Source organism: Centroberyx gerrardi, chromosome 11 (assembly GCF_048128805.1).
Source record: "Centroberyx gerrardi isolate f3 chromosome 11, fCenGer3.hap1.cur.20231027, whole genome shotgun sequence".
Lineage (NCBI taxonomy): Eukaryota > Metazoa > Chordata > Actinopteri > Beryciformes > Berycidae > Centroberyx > Centroberyx gerrardi.
The window spans coordinates 22,633,924-22,653,060 of NC_136007.1; the positions used below are offsets into that span (position 1 = coordinate 22,633,924).

Sequence of the window (19,137 nt, forward strand, 5' to 3'; positions counted from 1 at the left end):
AGCACACACACACACGCGTCCACGAGCTCCAACCAGCATGATATCGGTGTGATCCCGCAAACCGCAGCTGTAAAAAAATCGAGAGAATCCCAGACGGGCGTCACCAGTCCAACGTGCGTAATTACGCGCCAATTAAGGAGGCTCGAATAATGTATCTGCATGCCTTCAGGTGATGTAGACGCTGTTGTGTGCGTGCGTGTGTGTGATGCGGTAAACAAACACTGACACACACACACACACACACACACACACACACACACACACACACTCTTGCATCTGTTTTCAATCAGTCCGAAATAGTTGAGTTTAGCCCCCACCGGTTTCTCCCAGGGACTCGGTGGAGGCAAAACCAACCAAACTCAATTTATCCACTCTTTATTTTGCGGAATAGAGTTTAATTTAAAGGAAAAAATGATCAATTACTACATATCTGATTTTTTTTCTTTATGTTTGTGGTTGTTTGCCTTATGATGATCACCAACTGGAGGTCAGAGGTTAACCGCCTTTTTATTTACCACATCACTTATCTGTCCACATGACCACATTATGAATCGTTCAGAAGGATCAAAGGTGTTCAGTCTTTCCTCTGAGTCCACAAGTCAAGCACAGTTCAGGTTGCCATATCTCCAATACCAATCAAACCCTTTGTTTTCTCCAAATTACTCCACACCAATTATCTCCTCACATTGCTGCATGGGTACCTGCCACTGAAGTGTGTGAAGAGATGTTTAGGTAGACTGACTTACTGAATAGATATGCTGTGAAAGAGGCAACGATGCCATCTCACTTTCCACTCGGTGTTCCCATACCCAAATGTTTTACTGCCCTGGCACAGAGTTTTAATGTGCGCGGTGGAAAAGTAATTAAACCTGTACTAAAGCAACACAAGAATACATTCCAAACATACTAGGTGCAAGGCTGAGAAGCTGAGGCAATGGCTTCACTGTAAAAAAAATAAAATAAAATAGTGAAATGAACAAATGAATGCCCAACTGAGCATTTTTGTGACCAACTGTTACGTTAAAGATCATGAAAAGTGAACGGTGACTGATAAAAACTTGACAATCCTTTATTGATCAATATTCATCCAAGAAGCCTCCAAACCTGACATCCGTAAATAGAAAACTGCATACATTTCTGTCCTCATTCTCACTGTTCAGGACACATTTCATGTAAATAAATAAATAGCATTTTTATCCATCTGTCAAAACATAAGGGCATCTGCAAACGGAGGCTTGTCTAAATCGTACCACCGACAACGTTGTGTGCCTCAAGTCTCACATGTAAAAGTTCTTCTCTCCTTTATCATTAACATGGCGTGCGATATTTATTCTTTTACAAACCAGTTGCAGGACCATAGTTACAAGTGAGAGAGACTTGGTGGGAAACAAAACATTTCTAGGCAAAAAGAAGGAACGACACAGAAGGGCACAGTACAATGGTTTGATTCGGTCGATCCTTAGTGTTGGAGACAGCAATAATGCAATAGTATAGATCAATCCATTTTCATAAAAAATATTTCTATAAAACTATTCAGCAACTCTCGTAGTGTTAGGTCATTTTAGTGTAACGTCACAGATGGCAGCAAGGGTTCGTCTACTCTCTATTCTTATGGACAAACCAGAATACACACAATCTAACTTGAACACATAAAGGCCTCGGTTAAACTCAAATCATCTCAAAATACTGTCTGGTCTGCAAAGTAGAGACAAATCCAGCTTGTTCTTTATAATAATAAGCGCCGCTCAATGAGAGGTGTGATCGATTCTCTGGAGCGGCATTCCAGCAGCTCGGGCCCGAATTCACCGAAGGTTATCAATGAGCGCAGCTGCTTCCCCAAAACAAGGAAAAACAACTGCATGCCGTTCATTAAACCACACACTATGAATGGAGACTTCACACTGCGGACTCAGACAGAATGTTGCACCCTGGCCATGCATAGATAATCTCATGTAAACTGTGTTTTGGCAGAAAGATTGGCACATAAATAACTCATTGGCTCCACTACACCAAAGTCAGACCATTTACAGAGAGCGTCTGATTCACTATGTCGATCATCTGTGATGAACTTTTCCAAGTGTTGGTAGGACAGGGTAGGCACAGGGGACAAGTGGACAAACAATGGCATAACATCTGAATAAACAATGGCGGCCTTCATGAATTGTAGCCAGGAAAATAAGTAAATTTAGAGGGAAATATATTTTTCATTTCAAATACCCAAATTGTTAATACCCTGCCAATTCATGACAAAAGTACTCATCTATATATTTCTCTCAAGTTCATTATCTTCAAAGCAAAGTCTTCCAAAGTCTATATAGAGAAGTGTGGTTTGCTCAATGGTAATTGTGCAAGTAAACAAATGCAAGGAGCTGGAAAATGATCATAATCCAAATTCCTCGCTCAGTTGTTCCGTCAACTGCTGTGTCTACAAGGAATAGTGAATAGTGATATTTTGCGCCACAATCTAATCTGCTTTCATTTTTCAGTGAATCAGACGCTCACTTGTCACGCATAGCTCTTCAAAACGAACAGGACAATTTACTCGCTGACCGCCATCTTAGTGAATTTGGGCCTCGGCGTCGTCTGTAGTGTCGTGTAAGGAAGTGAGAAAACAGCAACTGCAAGAAAGTTTCGATTTCTAAAGAACAGAGGGGTTCTTAGTCATCATGTCTGGAGAGCCGGGCAGAGAGGCGGGGCTCGTTCAGTCTGTCTGGAGGGTGAAGGTGGGCTTGGACCGGGCAGAAAGTGCTGCAGTGCCTCCGTTCTTCATCGTTCTCCCGCTCCTCCTTCCATGCCGGTCAAGTCTCAAAGTACTTGTAGATCTGCGAGACGTACTGCATGACGCTCTGCCAGTCGGGCCGGTCGGTCTGCATCAGCTCATCGATGTCCTGTGTGATCGAGAGAGGAAATAAAAACATTGTTTTCATCCAGTGGCACTGTGGATAAATGCATGTGATAATCACCGAATGGAGAGAAAGAAAACAAGATTACAGCAAACAAGTAAACATGTCGTCCCCCATGAATGATGCAGGCACCCTTTGGGCAAGTCAGCAACAAGATGCATCACCCCTCCAGGTTTCATCAAAATCAGACTGGTAGTGTAGCTGTTACGGCCTTTCAAAGTTTGAAATTTTGACCTTTAATCATAATAAAAAAAAAAAAACAGAACACAGTGTCATAATGCATCATCCCTCTACATTCTGTTAAAATCGGACCAGTCATGTCTGAGATATGTTTGAGTTAAAAAAGTTGATCGTTAATTATAGCGCCTCCATCAGGCCAATCACTGTAATGTTTTAAACACAAGAACGCAATGCGAAGACGCATCATCCCTCCAAGTCTCGTTAAATATACAAAAGATACATCTCAGATTTTGTCCATCAACAGTCATGTCATTCATGTCTATTCAGCCCCAATTTACTGAATGGCATTTGCGCTCCAATCTGTTGGCAGACTCTTCTCTCTGTAAGACAGTGATCCTAAGCCTGGTCTAAAGCTGCAGCCAGCCGCTCAGACACAAATCCAAGCCGACAGTGATGAGTCAGACAGTCTTTCACGTGGCTTCCAGTAGAGGCGGTGTCACAGCGGCTGGCCTGGGGTCAGCAGGACCGTCCCCGCCATGATGTCTTCCATCACCCTCCGGACTGAAGGACGGTAACAAACTCCTCTCTGGGCCGTAACTGTGGGCCTTGTTTATGCAACAGATAACGGGAAAGTCCAAAGACAAAAACCACTGCATGTCTGTCAGTCGAGATCACTGGGACCCGGTGGAAATCTATTTGTTTATGATATTTTGAAGGCACCGACATGGGAACAAGTTTGTCATATCCAATCCTGACATCCCCGTGTAACCTCAACTACGCAATGGAGAAATATTAACAATGAGAAAAGTGAACCATGGTCCCACCAAAACATTTAAACCTAATTAAATGTATTCTGAAGACCGCTGGCTCTTCCAGATTTAGACCTGATGAGCTGTTGGTCTGATTTGTATATTTTGAAAGTCCTCTCTTGGAGGAGTTGGACCTTTAGAATTTAGGAGAAAATCCAACTGCATTTTTCAGTTTCTTCATGTGCCTCCAAATGTGAAACTGTCATCAAAAGCATGAAATGAGTAACGGGCCAAAATGTCACGCACAAATGCAGAAGTGATTAGTTTAACTTCCACAGGCCAGATACCATCTCTGCAGCCACTTCCAACATACATTCATCTGGAAACAACTTGCGACAGGGACGCCCCCCCTCTTCTCTGTCCAAAAGCAATACTGTACATTATAAACACTGAGCAGGAGGAGGTTCATATGGTCGCTTACATTAAACAGCTTGGATGTTTTATTCACTCCAAGTCCAAATTTACTTAACTGCTACCTAGTTTTCTACCTTGCTACCTGGTTTTATCATGATCCTAGTTGTAGCTGGAGGCTGGACTGAAGAAAAACATTTCATTCCAACTGTCTGCAAGACAAGAAGATTAGTCTTCTACATTAATCCCTTGTATCTGTTTGCATTTGAAGCTCTGTGTGCGTGTGTGTGAAGAATTAACTCGACCTGGTCAGCATTAAGCTGTTTAATGTTCACACACTTATGCATCAAGCTCCACCTTGACTGGCAGTAATATGTGTTTGCGTGAGGATGAATAACAAGGTTGGCAAGACTTTTCAAAGTGGCAGAAACAGGTTTATTTCAGGTACTGTGCCATGATTGATGTACTGTACAAATAGAAACGTGAAGGCTGTGTGTGTGGTGCTTTTGCGTGCGTGTGTGTGAGACAGGGCGTCTGTTTTTATGATCAACAGCTCCTGACATGCATGTATGCAGTGATGTCGCTGTATTTTAAACAAGCCAAAGGGAAAGCCGTGTTCAGTGAATGAGTCAGGAACCGTGACGCTGATCTATGTCATTCATAAACAAAATGGATGCTTGATGTTAAAATATTCAACTGCACTTTAAAAAATTAACGTGTGAAAAATATTCTGTGTGGGAGGATGACGTGCGCCTGATTTGAAAAAGGACCCTAAAAGTGGAAGCCATATGTTATTTCTCTGATGTTGGACAGTTTGCTCTAGATCTGTGACCATAAACATTAGATTTTAATGTGCGATTTCATCAAGTGATCAAGCCTGGAGCTGCTCCGTTGAAAATAGATAGGAGGAGTGACTTTGGAGAGACTTCCTGAGGACACTAATACATTTTCAAACTCAAACTATTACTACAATAAAATAAATCTCATATGTCAAAGCTCACAATAACATTAAATCTCAAAAAGACTCTCTTATTCACTGTCAATGGAGCAGCTGCAGGCTGTTTCTCTGGCTGGCATCCCAGGTTAATGTCAACTCTCTGGATTCAGTTTTTTGAGGAGAGGAGTTAAAGATCCAGTGCAAAGATTTCAACTCAGGAAAAGTTTGATATTGATTTCTAATGAAATAAACTTTTTTTTTCTTCAGTTTTTGATGGTTAGATGGTACAAAGCTTGTAGGACTGAGTGAGAGCCGAACCTTCCACTGCAGCCAATATTTCTATTTTTGGGGAACAAATATCCAGGTATGGAACTTTGGCTACTGTCTGACTATGGGACACCTGATTGACTATGCATACTGTCGACCAATCAGAGCATTCAATAAAAACCTGGGTGTAGGTGACATCATTTACACCAGGAAGTAGACTGGAATTCTAAATCTGTTTGGTTCTGTTGACAGCCAGTGGGACAGTTTTTCAAAGGGTGTGTCACATTTCCACAATGCTCACAGTTATAACAGTTTGGGTGACTTTACACTAACAGGTCCTTTGTTAAATTATACCATGAAATTGAGAAATGCAATTGTCATTCCACTGGACCTTTAATGTTTTCAAAAACCAACTATGCTAATAGGAAAAACATGCAAATCAGATACATTATGTATTACATTAGATTTTCACTCTGCTGGAAAACAGGCTTGAGGCAATCCAGCAATAAAGGACTCAGTCAGTGAGATAATGTTAGGCTCCAGACTGTCAGCCAGAAATATGGTCAAATGAAAGCGGTTTGGCGCGGCCTCTCTTCTCAAGCTTCACATCCATCCTGATAGGCAAATCAAAGCATCCTGTTTCCAATTTGTCAAATCAAATTGTCCCTCTGCATTATCTCTGTGTGTGTGTGTGTGCGTGCGTGCGTGCGTGTGTGTGTGATCTCTGGCAGCTCAACTCACCAGAGAGGGTTTGATGCCAATGCTCTCGGCGGCCTGGAAAGCCAGGGTCAGATTCCGGCCCTGTAGAAAAACAAACCGGGGATGATGAGACACTGTGAAAATGTCTGTCCCTCTCCGCCTCGTCCTCTTTCAGTACTTCACACGGAGCCGAGCATGGCAACAATAAGCCCGCAAATACATTTAATTTAATTAATTAATAAACCCTTAGAAACACCCAAGAAGCAGCTCCAAACATCTGTTAGCTTTTGTTTGTTTATGTGTGTGTGTGTGTGTGTGTTTGAGTGTATTACAATGTCCCCTGACTTTATTTGACTAGTGTTAAAGCTTCACTCTGCAAGATCTTTATGTGAAAATCCGCAGGTCTTATCAGCCTAAATCACAAAGTGGGGCTTCAACAGAGACCAGCGCCCTGTCTCTTCCAATTGAGACGCTGTAGATTTGCCCTATTTGCCCAAATGAAATTCTGGTGTCAGTATGGTGACTGGTGGGAAATGTTTCTCTTCTCTGCACACAGGAAGTGATGAATCAAAACGGAAGAGTGAGCGCTCCCATCCAGAGAAAAAATGACTCAAGGTTAGATCTTTTTCCTCCCTCGTGCCTTTGGTTTGCTTTGGTATAAAGTGTCACAGACCGGCCGGTTGGTAAACATGAGCGTGCTGTGTGCAGTTCACATGATTTATGAGTATTGAACTTCAAACTTTTTAAAAAGTTGCCTCTTGCTGCCATTGGAATTGAGAGAGGAGGTCCATTAGTCATTGATCTTGACACTCACGACGACTCCGAGCATCACATTAGTTGCCTCTAGGCATCAGTGCAGTCACTTAACTACGAACTCCATCCTACTTATGAATTGATATCCATATTAGAACAAAAAACAGCCAGGATGATGAATTAATAAATTATGAATGCTTATATTAATTGGTTCCGTGGCTGTAGACTGCTACATGGTAGAACATTCTTACTCTCAATTTCACCTAAAATATGAGTCCATCTATTACCTACTTTACTTAACAAGCTGTGATGACAGACAAAGGAGGACAGTAACGGGCTTATTGGAGGAAGGAGAGAATACACTGGGAAGAGGCTGGACGTTTGGGCCGTCAGAGAGTGTGCCTCCAGCAAAGTCACTCAGCAAGAGTTATTAAAGTCAACACGCTTCTATTGAATTATTCAGAGAGATGGGCCCTGCAGTGTCTCTGTCATCGGCTTAATGTTACACATTCACACCGACACACCCGCGCACGCACGCCAACATGACTGCTCTGTCACGTAGGACGCGTCGTGCCTGGCCTGCGAGGTGTGCCTCTGTTGTTATAATGTCGCTGCTGGTTGAATCAACAGCGGTCACCAGAGAGGAACCATATTGTTTGCAGAGTCGTCCGCCTGTTACTGTATAACATCTGCATACCCACTTTACAGGACTGTCAACACTAAGCCATAGCTGCAGCTCTGTTCTCAGGGTCACTTATGGATGGATTAATGGTACATTCATAGTGAACCTGGAGTTGTTTTTTTTATGGTGTTTGGAGGATATGGCAGACTTAATGTATACAACTCTATAAAGAAACTTTGTAATGCGTAGTTTAATGTAGGAAAATATGACTCACTGTAAAATGCCTATAATTACTTGAAAAGTAAACCATAAGCAAGTCTAGAGAATGCCTCTTTATGCTGTTTTTCTAGCTTCGAAAAGTAGTATTTTATTTTCCTCTTGGCAAACTTTCGTCATTCACAACTAAACTATATAGCAGATCGTTTTCACTTTTTACAGGTTCACTTTTTTCCACAAACAACTTATTGCGGCTTGAAGTGCATAGTTCTGTGGAGAGCACAGTTCTGCAACTCTGAGGAACAGTCAGGACGACGACGTGCGGGACACCGAGTTTATTTGCTCTTCTCATTCATGAGGCAAAGATGTTAACGGCCAAGACATTCTTTTATGGTCCATCTAGCTCTACCTGGCTGCTGTAAACAATTCACCTTGCTGAGCAGGAAATAAACACATGCAAGCGCATTCTGTGAGTTCATGTCTGGGGTTAGAAACAGCCACTCCATTATAAAGTCTGGTTTTGTCATTATCTCTACCTCGTACGTAAGGGTTTTTTCAGCAAACTGTCCATAAGTGTTGTCCTGGCCTGAATGGGGCACTTGTGTATATCTAAAATATGGAACAAACTGGAACAAACTGACAACAAACCACACAGAAGTGCTTACATGTGGATATATAAGCATGTATGAGTGTGTGGGTCATGACCGGGTGATGATTGAAGGTAAGTATGTACTGTATGTGTGCATGCATGCGGATGTTGGGGTAAGTTAATGTGTGTGTGGAAAAACAAAGCATGAGGGTGTGAGGAGAGAGCCTGTGTGTATAAAAGTGATGCATGAGAAGCTGGGTGTGTGTCTTATCGAGCAATACACTGATTTCCAATTAGCTTATTGTGGTTAGGTCCTGCGGTCTACAGGCTTTAAACACAAAATGGCATTGATTTGCTGTTGGAGAGGCGCGGCGCTACCTGTTGACGAGACTGGAGGCTGACGTATGAAGAAGAGCGTGTGTGTGTGTGTGTGTGTGTGTGTGTGTGTGTGTGTGTAGTCTCCCAGCAGTGAGGAACTTGCTACCTTATCTTGACTGATGAGTTCCTGGTAGGGGATGTGGGCGGGCAGGTAGGTGTGCAGGAGGGCGCAGAAAGCCAGGCCATCACTCCAACTGCTGCTGAAGTTGGTCACATCAATATTCTGTAGACAGACACAGAGACAGATAGAGAGAAGAAAGAGAAGGAAAGGGCAAAGCAAAAAAGATGAAGAGAGACAAGTCACAAATGAGAGAAAGTCAATAGCACGCCACTGATAATGAGTTTAAAGCACCCGCTATTTGTCAAGTGGCAGCTAATAGCCTGCTAACAACATGCGTAGGCCATGGAGATGGTTATGAAATGAGCCATTAAGACATAGAAGCACAGGAAACGACACACAGATTAAAATTTAATGCTGTTATATAACGCTATGAGTGCATTAAGATGCCCGGTCATGTTTCCAGTGGAGGAGGTTAGGCCTCCTCCCGATCGACCCTCTCTACTCTGCTCCCAGTGCAGAACGTGCATAGCGGCACGTCCAGTTTGTTGGTGTGTGTGATCCGCAGAGCATCGTCACCTCATACACCATGTCCAGTGTCTGATAAGAGTAGACAGAGCTCGGAGGGAAGGCTTCCTCCGCGCCATTGTTTGGCCTTCCAGGCTCCCCACTGGATAGATAGTTATTTCCGTCCCCCCTGCCCCCCTCCCCCTTTTATCCCTTCAATGAGCGACAAGCAGAGGCTTTGGGAATGGGGCTCACGGCCAGGGTGCATGTCTCTGAGGATTCATCACATTCTTAGACCATTTTCACACACCGAACCGGGGGATATTACAGTATGCTAATCCGGGTCCATCCTGTATAGGTGGAGAAACACACCAAGCCTCGTATATGAGGATTTCCTGTGGGCCGTCACCTTGAAATGTCATCAACAGCAGACATGTTCACATTCAGTTCAACTGGTGGACGACAAGATGCTCCAAGACGTGGCGCGACACAGGTTAAAGCTGCAATATGCAACTTTTTTAAAATAATAAAAAAGTGTAATCATTTTTTAAAATAATAATAAATAAATAAGATATATTCCACATGATCAGTCTGTGTCGGTTTGTGACCCTGTGTATAGGCTACATGCCTAAAGTCCCCTGTTTGCCCGAAATTGGCTTTTCAGTGATGTTATGGACGTGAGTGTGTTGTGTGGTCGTGATCGGCGGTGAGCTGGCTGTAGCTATCAAGGTGAAGCTAGCAGCCACAGCACAGGGACGTCATAGCAGCACCAACAATAGAAGAAAGTAGTAAGTAACGAAAGAACAGCAAAGTTAAACCTGTGTCTGACAAGACCTGTTCAAAAACGGTGGAGTCTGTGGGTGCGTCTGCTCTGTCTGTGAGGATGTACGCACAGGATTAGCCCCAATGAAACACGTTGAGATTGGATGTGTGAGCATGTGTATATTTACTGTTGCTCTAGGCCGCTCCAATAATGAATACCCCCAAGCACCTATAAAGCACTAGCACACTTGTTATTGCCGATTCGTGCATTCACCATCTGCTGTCTTTACAGATGCCAGTTACCCCAGCTTCAGGCTAGATGCTGTTTCAAGGTAGACAGCTCATCAAGATAACTGACAGGTGCTGGAGGGGGGGGCTTGACCAACTGAGGGGGAGGAGGGTGGGACTAGCATAAAAGTTGCATGTTGTAGCTTTAAGCACTAAACTTTCACACTAAGTGAAGCAGCAGAGTTTGTTGTTTGGGGTCGGCACTCTCACACAATAAACCCGGGTATTCCCAAGGCCACTATTCTGGTGTGAAAGGGGTTTTAGGTCGGCCATTAGCTAGATGCGCCCCCCCCTGGGAAATTTTGTGCCTGCTTTTTATTTTTCTCTCTTTTTATGTAGTCCAGATGAGCAAAGCCCTTCCCATGTATTGTGATGGCAGTTTGCGTTTAGTTATATTTAGCATACGGATATGGAAAGTGAAAATACTGAAAGTGTTAAGTCACGTTTTGTTAATATTTCTTATGTAAAATGTCAGTGATTATGTTAATCATCAACCTGAATCTGGCATTGTGAGATGAATATGCCTCACAGAAATGCAATAACCATCAATGTAACTTAAACCTGAGCTGTTAAAGCACTCAATGAAATATGTTAAAAATAAGGAGCCTGTCAATTGTTGTTGTCCGACTTGGGTCATCAGGGAAAACCGCAAAGAATTCCTGGTCACAACGGGATCTGAAGGAGCAGCTGCTCCATCTGAATGAAGCCAAACAGGATGCATAACGCTGGACTCCGGCCTTGTTCACACTCACCCGTTATCTGCTGTGCAACACTGTCAGCCTGCCTGTGATCAGCAGTCACCTAATCACTGACAGTTGAGCCTGTATCATGAAGACGGCTCACTCCCAACATGTTACAGGTCTTCTCTAGCTAATCTCATCGGAAGTTCCAGATGGATAGAGACAGTGATATACATAAATGTTGGTGATTATCATTAGGCAATCAACCACCAATGTAAACAAAAATCAACTATATTTTCAGAAAATGTATTTATGTTTTTTCCCCTTAAAAGACCCTATCTTCATATAACTTGCATCGGTTTGATACTGCTCAGCATGATGTATACTATGAAATGGCATCATAAAGTTTTGTGTCAGCCTCAAAAGGTAGGTAAACTGTATTTTGCAGATAAAAAGTTGGATAAAGTCAGATTGAATGTGTTTACCCTCCACACATCCCTGCCTATAGGGCAAGAGGTCTGCATCCTTCATCCATAGGTCACGGTGGTAGAATAGAGGGATTAGGCTGAAGATGAAAGTCTTCAGCCTAATCACTCACTGCCTGTGCATTATGTCTGGAAGGCAGACCTGTGCAGTCATGTCAGCCCACATTCCTCTCATAACTCCCCCTCGCCCTCTTAGCTGGCTCAGCAGCGGCAGCAGTAGCTCTGTGTGTGTGTGTGTGTGTGTGTGTGTGTGTGTGATGTATGTGCACCGACTGAGAGTTGACACACACATAGGGAGAGTGAGGGGATTTTAGTCAGACCCCAGACACTCAGAGACAGAGTCAGACAATGACAAATGAGCTGATTAGAGAGGTTGCAGAGGGGAGTTGTGTGTGTGTGTGTCTTTGTGTGGGTGTATGTGTGTTGGTGAGTGAGTGAGTGTTGGGATGGTCTGCGGAGGACATATGGTTATATTCTAACCCAGGGCAGAGCTGGTAGGTATGTCGGAGGTCTGGGTGGGAGAGAGAGGAAGGGGGTCGGGGTGTGTGTGTGTGTGTGTGTGTGTGTGTGTGTGTGTGTGTGTGTGGGGGGGGGTTCAGGGGAGAAAGAGAGGGAGAGGCATGAATGCTAAAACAGCACTGGACAACAACAGCTCTCTGGGAGCCGGCTCAGAAAAGCAAACACAGCATCAAGCGACAGGAAGTGTCTCGCTCGGCACAAAAGGCCGAGCCGCTCGCTTTTTAGCGCTGAGAGAAAGAGAGGGAGAGAAAGAGAGAGAGAGAGGGGCAAGGGATTCTATAGCGAGAGGACTGAACACCAAACAGAGAAAGAAGAGAACGTCAAGTTGATGTGTATATATTTGTCTTGGCCCGTCTCCAACTGGAAAGCAGATAGGATCTATGATAGCATCAACAATTAAATTAAAAGTGAGAATGAGCCTGGACAACTTCAGCAGCTAACAAAACACAGCAGAGTGGCAAGCTATTGCTGCACAAGCTGTTACAACCCTATGACACACACACACACACACACACATACCACTCTCCTCATATTTTGGAATGGCACCAACTTCACTCATTGGTTCTCAGCCTTTTCATGCTGCACACAAGACAAAAAGACACGCCTTGTTAGTGCAGCCTTGCCAATGTCACAAACCTAGTATGATGATTCAACAAGAGACAGCAAAATATAAGCAGCTGTAAAATGCTTTAAATGGGAAAATGTATGAAAATGGGCCAATTTTGGTAGATTAAATATAATATTTTTTTTACTTTTTCATGTTTGACCAAAAAACATGGCACACCAGCTGCTCTACAGGACATTATAGGCCAAGGGCATGTCAAAGCCAGCCTGGACTTCATATCCTCTGTGCTGTAAACCATTTAGTAATGGAATTCACAGACACAACGAGCTGGCCACCAGCCAAGCACTAAACACCACAGACACAGCAGTTTAACACTGAGTGCAGTAATAGAAGGTAAGTGTCTGCTTTCTGCTGCCATATTTCCATGTGGGTAAAAGTGGGTAAAACCCCACTGCTGACACCCAAATGTCACTGTTCCGTTATCACAGTATAGAGATGATGGTTCCTTCGCTCTTACTCATGGCTCAAAGTGTGAAAAGACATTGCCCAACAATGGAGAGCGCACACACACCAATAAGCAACAGGCAGGGAGGGACAGAGGGTAATTGTTACTGTGAGTGAATGGTGCAAACACACGCGCACACACACACGCAGTTTGTTAAAAAGCCATCGGTCTAGAGTGTGAAAGCAGGAGACATCAAGCCGGAGAGAGTCGTTTGACAGATGAGTTCGTAACCATCAGTATATTTCCTCTGTCACTGAGCTGCTCTCCCTCACCGGGGTTGAAAGAGTCCAGGAACAAGAAGATAAACAACACAGAATGAGATGGAAGAAAGACACAAATAAAAATGAAAGAAATAAAAAGTAAACAAGCAAGAGGGCAAGAAAGCAAGGAGAAAAGAAAGTTAGAAATGGAGAGTCAAAGAGAGACATGAAGGGGAGAGAGAGAGAAGGAGAGTGCCCTAATGGACCTTGCAATGAATCATAGTCATGAGCAATGACAGGCTGAAAGCCCAGGCAGGCGGGACCAGGGAGATAAAGACGGGGCAACAGGCAAGGTCACAGAGCCGGTGGAGCTGGGGGAGCGCTGCTCTCCATGGGATTCAGCCCCACAGCCGCTCCGTACATACGACATAATGGACCCATTCTCCACAGCAAGGAGGACCAAGTGAGGGGAGGGTGGCACGGGTCACAGAGGACAAGTCAACTGTAATGATGCTGCAAGAGATGATTAAAAATGTTCACCTATCTTGTAATAAGGTACGAGATAGGCTAGTGGATGCTGGTACTAAAATAGTGATTATATAAGGAAGACTGAGATTATTAAAAGAGTTCAACTTTCTCTGCACGGTAAGATTTAATCTAATATACTGTACTCAGTACCGCCCGTTCCAAACTACCTGGTTATTAAAGTGAAGTATGATCTGCTTGAAGGCTGTGGATTTACAGCAGAACTAGTAGGAGGGGCCACTATGGCTGCACAATTATGGCTAAAATGATCATCCTGATTATTTTGCTAGTGATCACGATTATTAATCATGATTATTAGTCTTGATGATTTGAGGAAAAAAAATATTACTGCACTTTTAACAAGATCTTCCGACCATTTTTGACTACAGCCTTCTATGATTATTAATTGTAAAATATATACACAAAATATACACACTGGTGACAGTTCAATACACTGAACTGTGCAGCCTTACCCAGCAATAGCACCACCACCGTTCATCCTACATTATTAGAACGTACAGTAATGTCTACTCTCTGAACCCCCACCCCCTTCCCCTCCTCGATGTCTGACCTCCATTCCTCACTCAGCTGGGGGTCCAATCCTGTCCCTTCAATCCCCCCTGTGCGTGTGTGTGTTCGTTCGTGTGTGTTTCCCAGACGAGGCCGGATGAGCCGTGCTCAGTCAGGCCCAGCTGAGTGTTCAGAGCCTTTCCTCATTGTTCCCATCCTGAACAAACAGCACATTTATTTTTGTTTGGCTTTTATGGTTAATTGAGAAAAAAAAAAGGTTGAAAAAGTGTTCGGGGGCTGTCCTAAATAAAGACATCAAAGAACCTGAAAAATATACAGCAGGAAGCCGGTGCGCTTTCCAACAGGCTGCCAGACCAGACGTTTGAAAAAGCAGATGCTTGAATGAGAATGATTGACCGGTAGTGATGAAATGTGCGCTTCTGTAAAACTGAGACCCCAACCAGTACAGATTTTGTTTCTGAATACAAGAAGAGGATTGTGGAAGTTGTATTGTTGTATTGTTAGATACAGCTCAATACCTGATCTGAATTTGCATCATGATGACCATGGTGCCATGGTAAGTTTAATGCTCTAAAGTGATTCTAGTCCAGGCATTCATTACTGTTCAACATCACATGGTATGGTTACACTGCAATGCAGCTTTTATCATCGAATCACACCAGGATGCATTAAATTGTTGGTTTGGACACAAAAAAAGGATTTTGTTGAAATTGCTATTGGATCTTTAAAACCAGATATGGAAGTGGCCAGGCTCGCATTGTGATCCACATAGTCTGGATGCAATCCAACCACAATGTGCAAATAAATGTAAAGGAGTGGAGAGGGACAGACAGAAGTAAATAAATACTGCAACAGGAAACACATTAGCCATTCTCAGGCCAAGTATGGACATACGGCGATGTGATCTTTAGAATCAGAACTCAAAACTTGCATTGAAAAGCCAAGTGTAACCATAGTTGTATGAAATTGGCCCTGTGCCTGTTGATTCTGTCCAGCTCGGTGGTGACGTTCGTAGGGTCCCTTGTGAATGCTAATTTCCTGTGAGAGGCCCCTTCAGTCTCTCCCACGGGGCCGAGTCAATCAGAGCCAGCTTAAGGTCTTCACTGATCGATCGCTGCTTCCCAGAATCTGACATTTCAGGTGTGACTGCGAGCGGACTCGCCTCGGCTCACAACAACACTGGTCGAGTCTTTAGCCGCTTTAAGGATCCCTGCATTACTGGGGTATGGCAGCAGCCCTCACACACACATTCTCCCTTAGGGGTTAAGGTCTCTTCTCCATGGTGACAGCATAGCCAACTCCCGCTCTCACGTCAGAATGTATTAAGTATGAGTGTGTGTGTGTGTGCATGCGTGTTGTTTGCCACGTTTACCTCTCTGCTCTGAGCTGTTGACCTTGTTAGCTGTCAAAGTCTGTCCAGAGACAAGACCTATATTGGCAGGTCAAAGCAAACAAACACACACACACACACCTGCTGCCAACTGCATGCATGAACAATGAACAAAGACACGTAGCCGATGGTAACTGCTTTTCACAGAGCTCAGTGCCCTCAGGTGGACTTATGTGTATGACATACACACAAAAGCATACATGTGCATAGACTAACATTACATAATATGAAAAAAATAATGTGAGAATGAAATTGACAAACTTCATTCTATCTTTCTTTTTTGGGACACCACAGCCTGTGCTAGACTCTAGTTTTGCCCTCTCCTTGTGATGATCACAGACACTCATCTTTCTGGGATTTACGCTCGTTCCGTTATCGATCACAGTAAAGGGCGACATCAGGTTCTGCATCCAGCTATAATCACACAGCTTTACTGTGCCCTTGGTGGCTATTTGCACTTAAACATCAAATAATCCCCCGGCATGCTTACAATAGCTCCCGTTTTCTATTTCACTTTAATTAGGCTGCTGTTTGACCAAAAGGCTTGCTAACAATAGGACTGTAATAACAGATGGCACAGCACTGACCCTCCCCTCGGCTTTGTGCCCGTCTCGCACAGCGGCTGTTCTGGCTCCGCACAGGCAGATGAGCATGATATAAGAGCCACTTTCCTGGCTCCCCCATTTGGACCACAGAGAGAGGATGGAAACTGGACAGCGATGGTCAATAACCACGCAGCAAATACAGCCTCTTCAAAGTGACTTAATTCTGTGGCCTGAAGAGGCCAAGCATAAATTACAACTGGCTGACTTCAGACTGAAGAGCCAGTTAGTGTTGAATTATAACCTCCTTGACCTTAGTCAATAGTGGAAAAGACAGCGACTGAAAAGTGCATGTGGATGTATTGATAATACTAAACCTCACTAACCTTTGCCAGAGCAGAACATGGGGAGCATGAGAGGGAGAGAGAGAGGAATAGAAAAAGAGAGCATCCCTGACACGGTTACTGTCTGTGCGGCGGTCATTGTAGTCTCGGTACCCTGGCAGCCTGGAGCTACAGCGTGTGTGACAGATCAGTCAGTCTCATGGCATTAGGCCTGTAATTTGTGGTTTCCTTGTGGATGGGGGGCTCATGACACTGTATCAGCCTGACCTTTCCCCAGACATATTAAGCTCAATGTGCCCACCACGTCCTCTGACAGTAACCTTTTCCCTCGTCTCGCCGGACCTGTGGCCACATCTGTTCCAGTACAGAGCTCTCAACTGGGCTCTGCTGACTGGAACAGATGCACAAACAAAGCATATGACACACACACACACAAAAACATACATACAAACATACAGTATATACAGTATTCACACACACTCATATCTCCTTCCACAGAAATCCCTGTGGAAGGAGATAGAATTCACCAGAAAACAGAAAACCTCAGGAGGCTAATAGCAGGGTTTCTCACCAATTCTGTGAGAAACAAAGCTAAGTTATACACTGACTGTATAAAATATTAGGGACATCTTCAAGATATTGAGCTGTAGTCCCTTTTGTACAATACACATCTCAATTGTCTCAAAGCTTAAAACTCCTTCTCTAGCTCATCTGCTTCTCTTCACCTACATCTCCTCCTTTGTGACTGTTATGGTTTAATAAGGGAAATCAATAAGGGATAATGGCTTTTACCTGGATTCACCTCATCAGTGGAATTTGTACATTCAGTGCACTATGTAATGTTGCGGCGTTTTGTTGGAAACTTGGCCTGATGGAATGACATACAAGCATCATCGTCCTTATTCTCTATAGAGGAATTAAACGTTTGCATTGTGGAACATACATGAGGTTTATGTAACGTTTACAGCGTGTTCCCTAGAAACAGATATTCTAGTACTGTATATCCTTTTGGCCATACAACATAATCCACCACCTTAAGGCATTCACAAGCTCAGGCAGTCACACTCCATCAAAAAATAGCCATTTTTAAGGTTAACCGCCTAATAATCTGTGAATGGATCTAACTACAAGTCAGGCACAGGGTGCACATAGAACAAATGCACAAACATATCCCGGCTCAAACCAAAAACAAATACCCCAGGCAAGGACTGATTAGGCCATATACTGAAACACTCCTAGCTATCAGCAAAATCTTCTTATTGCATTCCTGATACTCGCAAATAACCATACTGTGTTGCTAAGCCCTTTGTGAAAGGGGATCAGAGGTTCCATAGTTAAATCCAGTCCGATGGGAATGAGGCTCCATTAAGGGTTTCAGGTTGCTGGACCCAACTGGCCTGAACTGAACTGAGCCTTGCAGTTTCATCTGGGTTACTCACTGACAAAAATCCACATTTAAATTTAAATTGTAGGCTCTTATCCAGAGCGACTTACACCGAGTGCGCAGGTAGGGGCTCAGTGTTTTCCACTGGAGAAGCCTGCCTGAACACATTAGACCGACAGACTCTGTTTACCTTTTTAAAGCCCTTTTAAAAACTAATTTCAATAACTTTGGTAGTTATTAATATACATTTCTATAATGGAATTGTTGTATTACACATTAATTGAATTTAATCTGTCAAGAGTTTTGTCAATCCTTCTTATAGTCTAAAAATCTACTATGTTTAAGTCTCACTCTTACTCTTTGAAATGGATCAACTATCTCAAGAATCATTTGACTGGTTAGTTTCCTCTATAGCACTTTGTAACTTTGTTCTTCACAAATAAAATTATTTTTATTATTCCTCAAGGAGTCTTTGACAGGACATATAGCTGCTGACAGTTGGCGGTTATGGGTATTGGACCAGGTTCCTTCCAGTTACAGACCAGTCTCTTTAACCACTAGACCGCCCTCCTGCCCACAGAACCATGTCGAAGAGACCAAAGTGAATATGGACGATGTGGGCCAGGGCCGTCTGCATACGGGACCAGCGTAGTGCAAACTAGACATATCAGACAGACCATCAGACTCTCTGTTGATCAGAAACATGTCTATCTCCTCTGGTCAGCTGTTTTCATCACAGAGGATCTGCTGTGTGTTTTACCAACACAAGCGGCGTGTGACCAGCCAACCGGCAACATCAGAGGGAGAGAGGATGACTCAAAGTTCACTGAGCAGCAACGTGCCTGAAGAAAAAAGAACTATTGATCTGACAACTCATCCAATTATTCAGACCCATTATCAGAGGGAAAGCTGAGCCTATTTTCAACAGCTATCTCCACTGTGTCTCAACACTCCATGCCTTTCCATACTTGGTCAAGCTACAGCTATATGTTATCAGATTGACCCTAAACCTAGGACAAGGAAAAGCTTTGGTTCTGTGGGCCAGTGGAGTTAAAGCTTAATAAATCTTCCATCAGAATGTGTGGAGGGTTGAGGTTCCTCCTCCTCCTCCTCCTCCTCCTCAGCTAATGTTTACAGGCTGGGACCAA

The 19,137-nt window shown here is 43.6% G+C and overlaps 1 protein-coding gene across 1 annotated transcript in view; it reads right to left on the reverse strand.

The window, feature by feature from the left end:
• Positions 1-2,003: 2,003 nt before the first annotated feature.
• The window catches only part of specc1 (sperm antigen with calponin homology and coiled-coil domains 1), a 65,363-nt gene continuing 48,229 nt past the window's right edge, over positions 2,004-19,137 (reverse strand). Inside the window, exons 13-15 of the mRNA XM_071898344.2 lie at positions 8,811-8,927; positions 6,189-6,248; positions 2,004-2,888 (exon numbers count right to left, since the gene is read on the reverse strand). Of these exons, the coding sequence (XP_071754445.1) occupies positions 2,799-2,888; positions 6,189-6,248; positions 8,811-8,927 (267 nt within the window). The 3' untranslated portion in view covers positions 2,004-2,798. The remainder of the gene's footprint in view (positions 2,889-6,188; positions 6,249-8,810; positions 8,928-19,137) is intronic.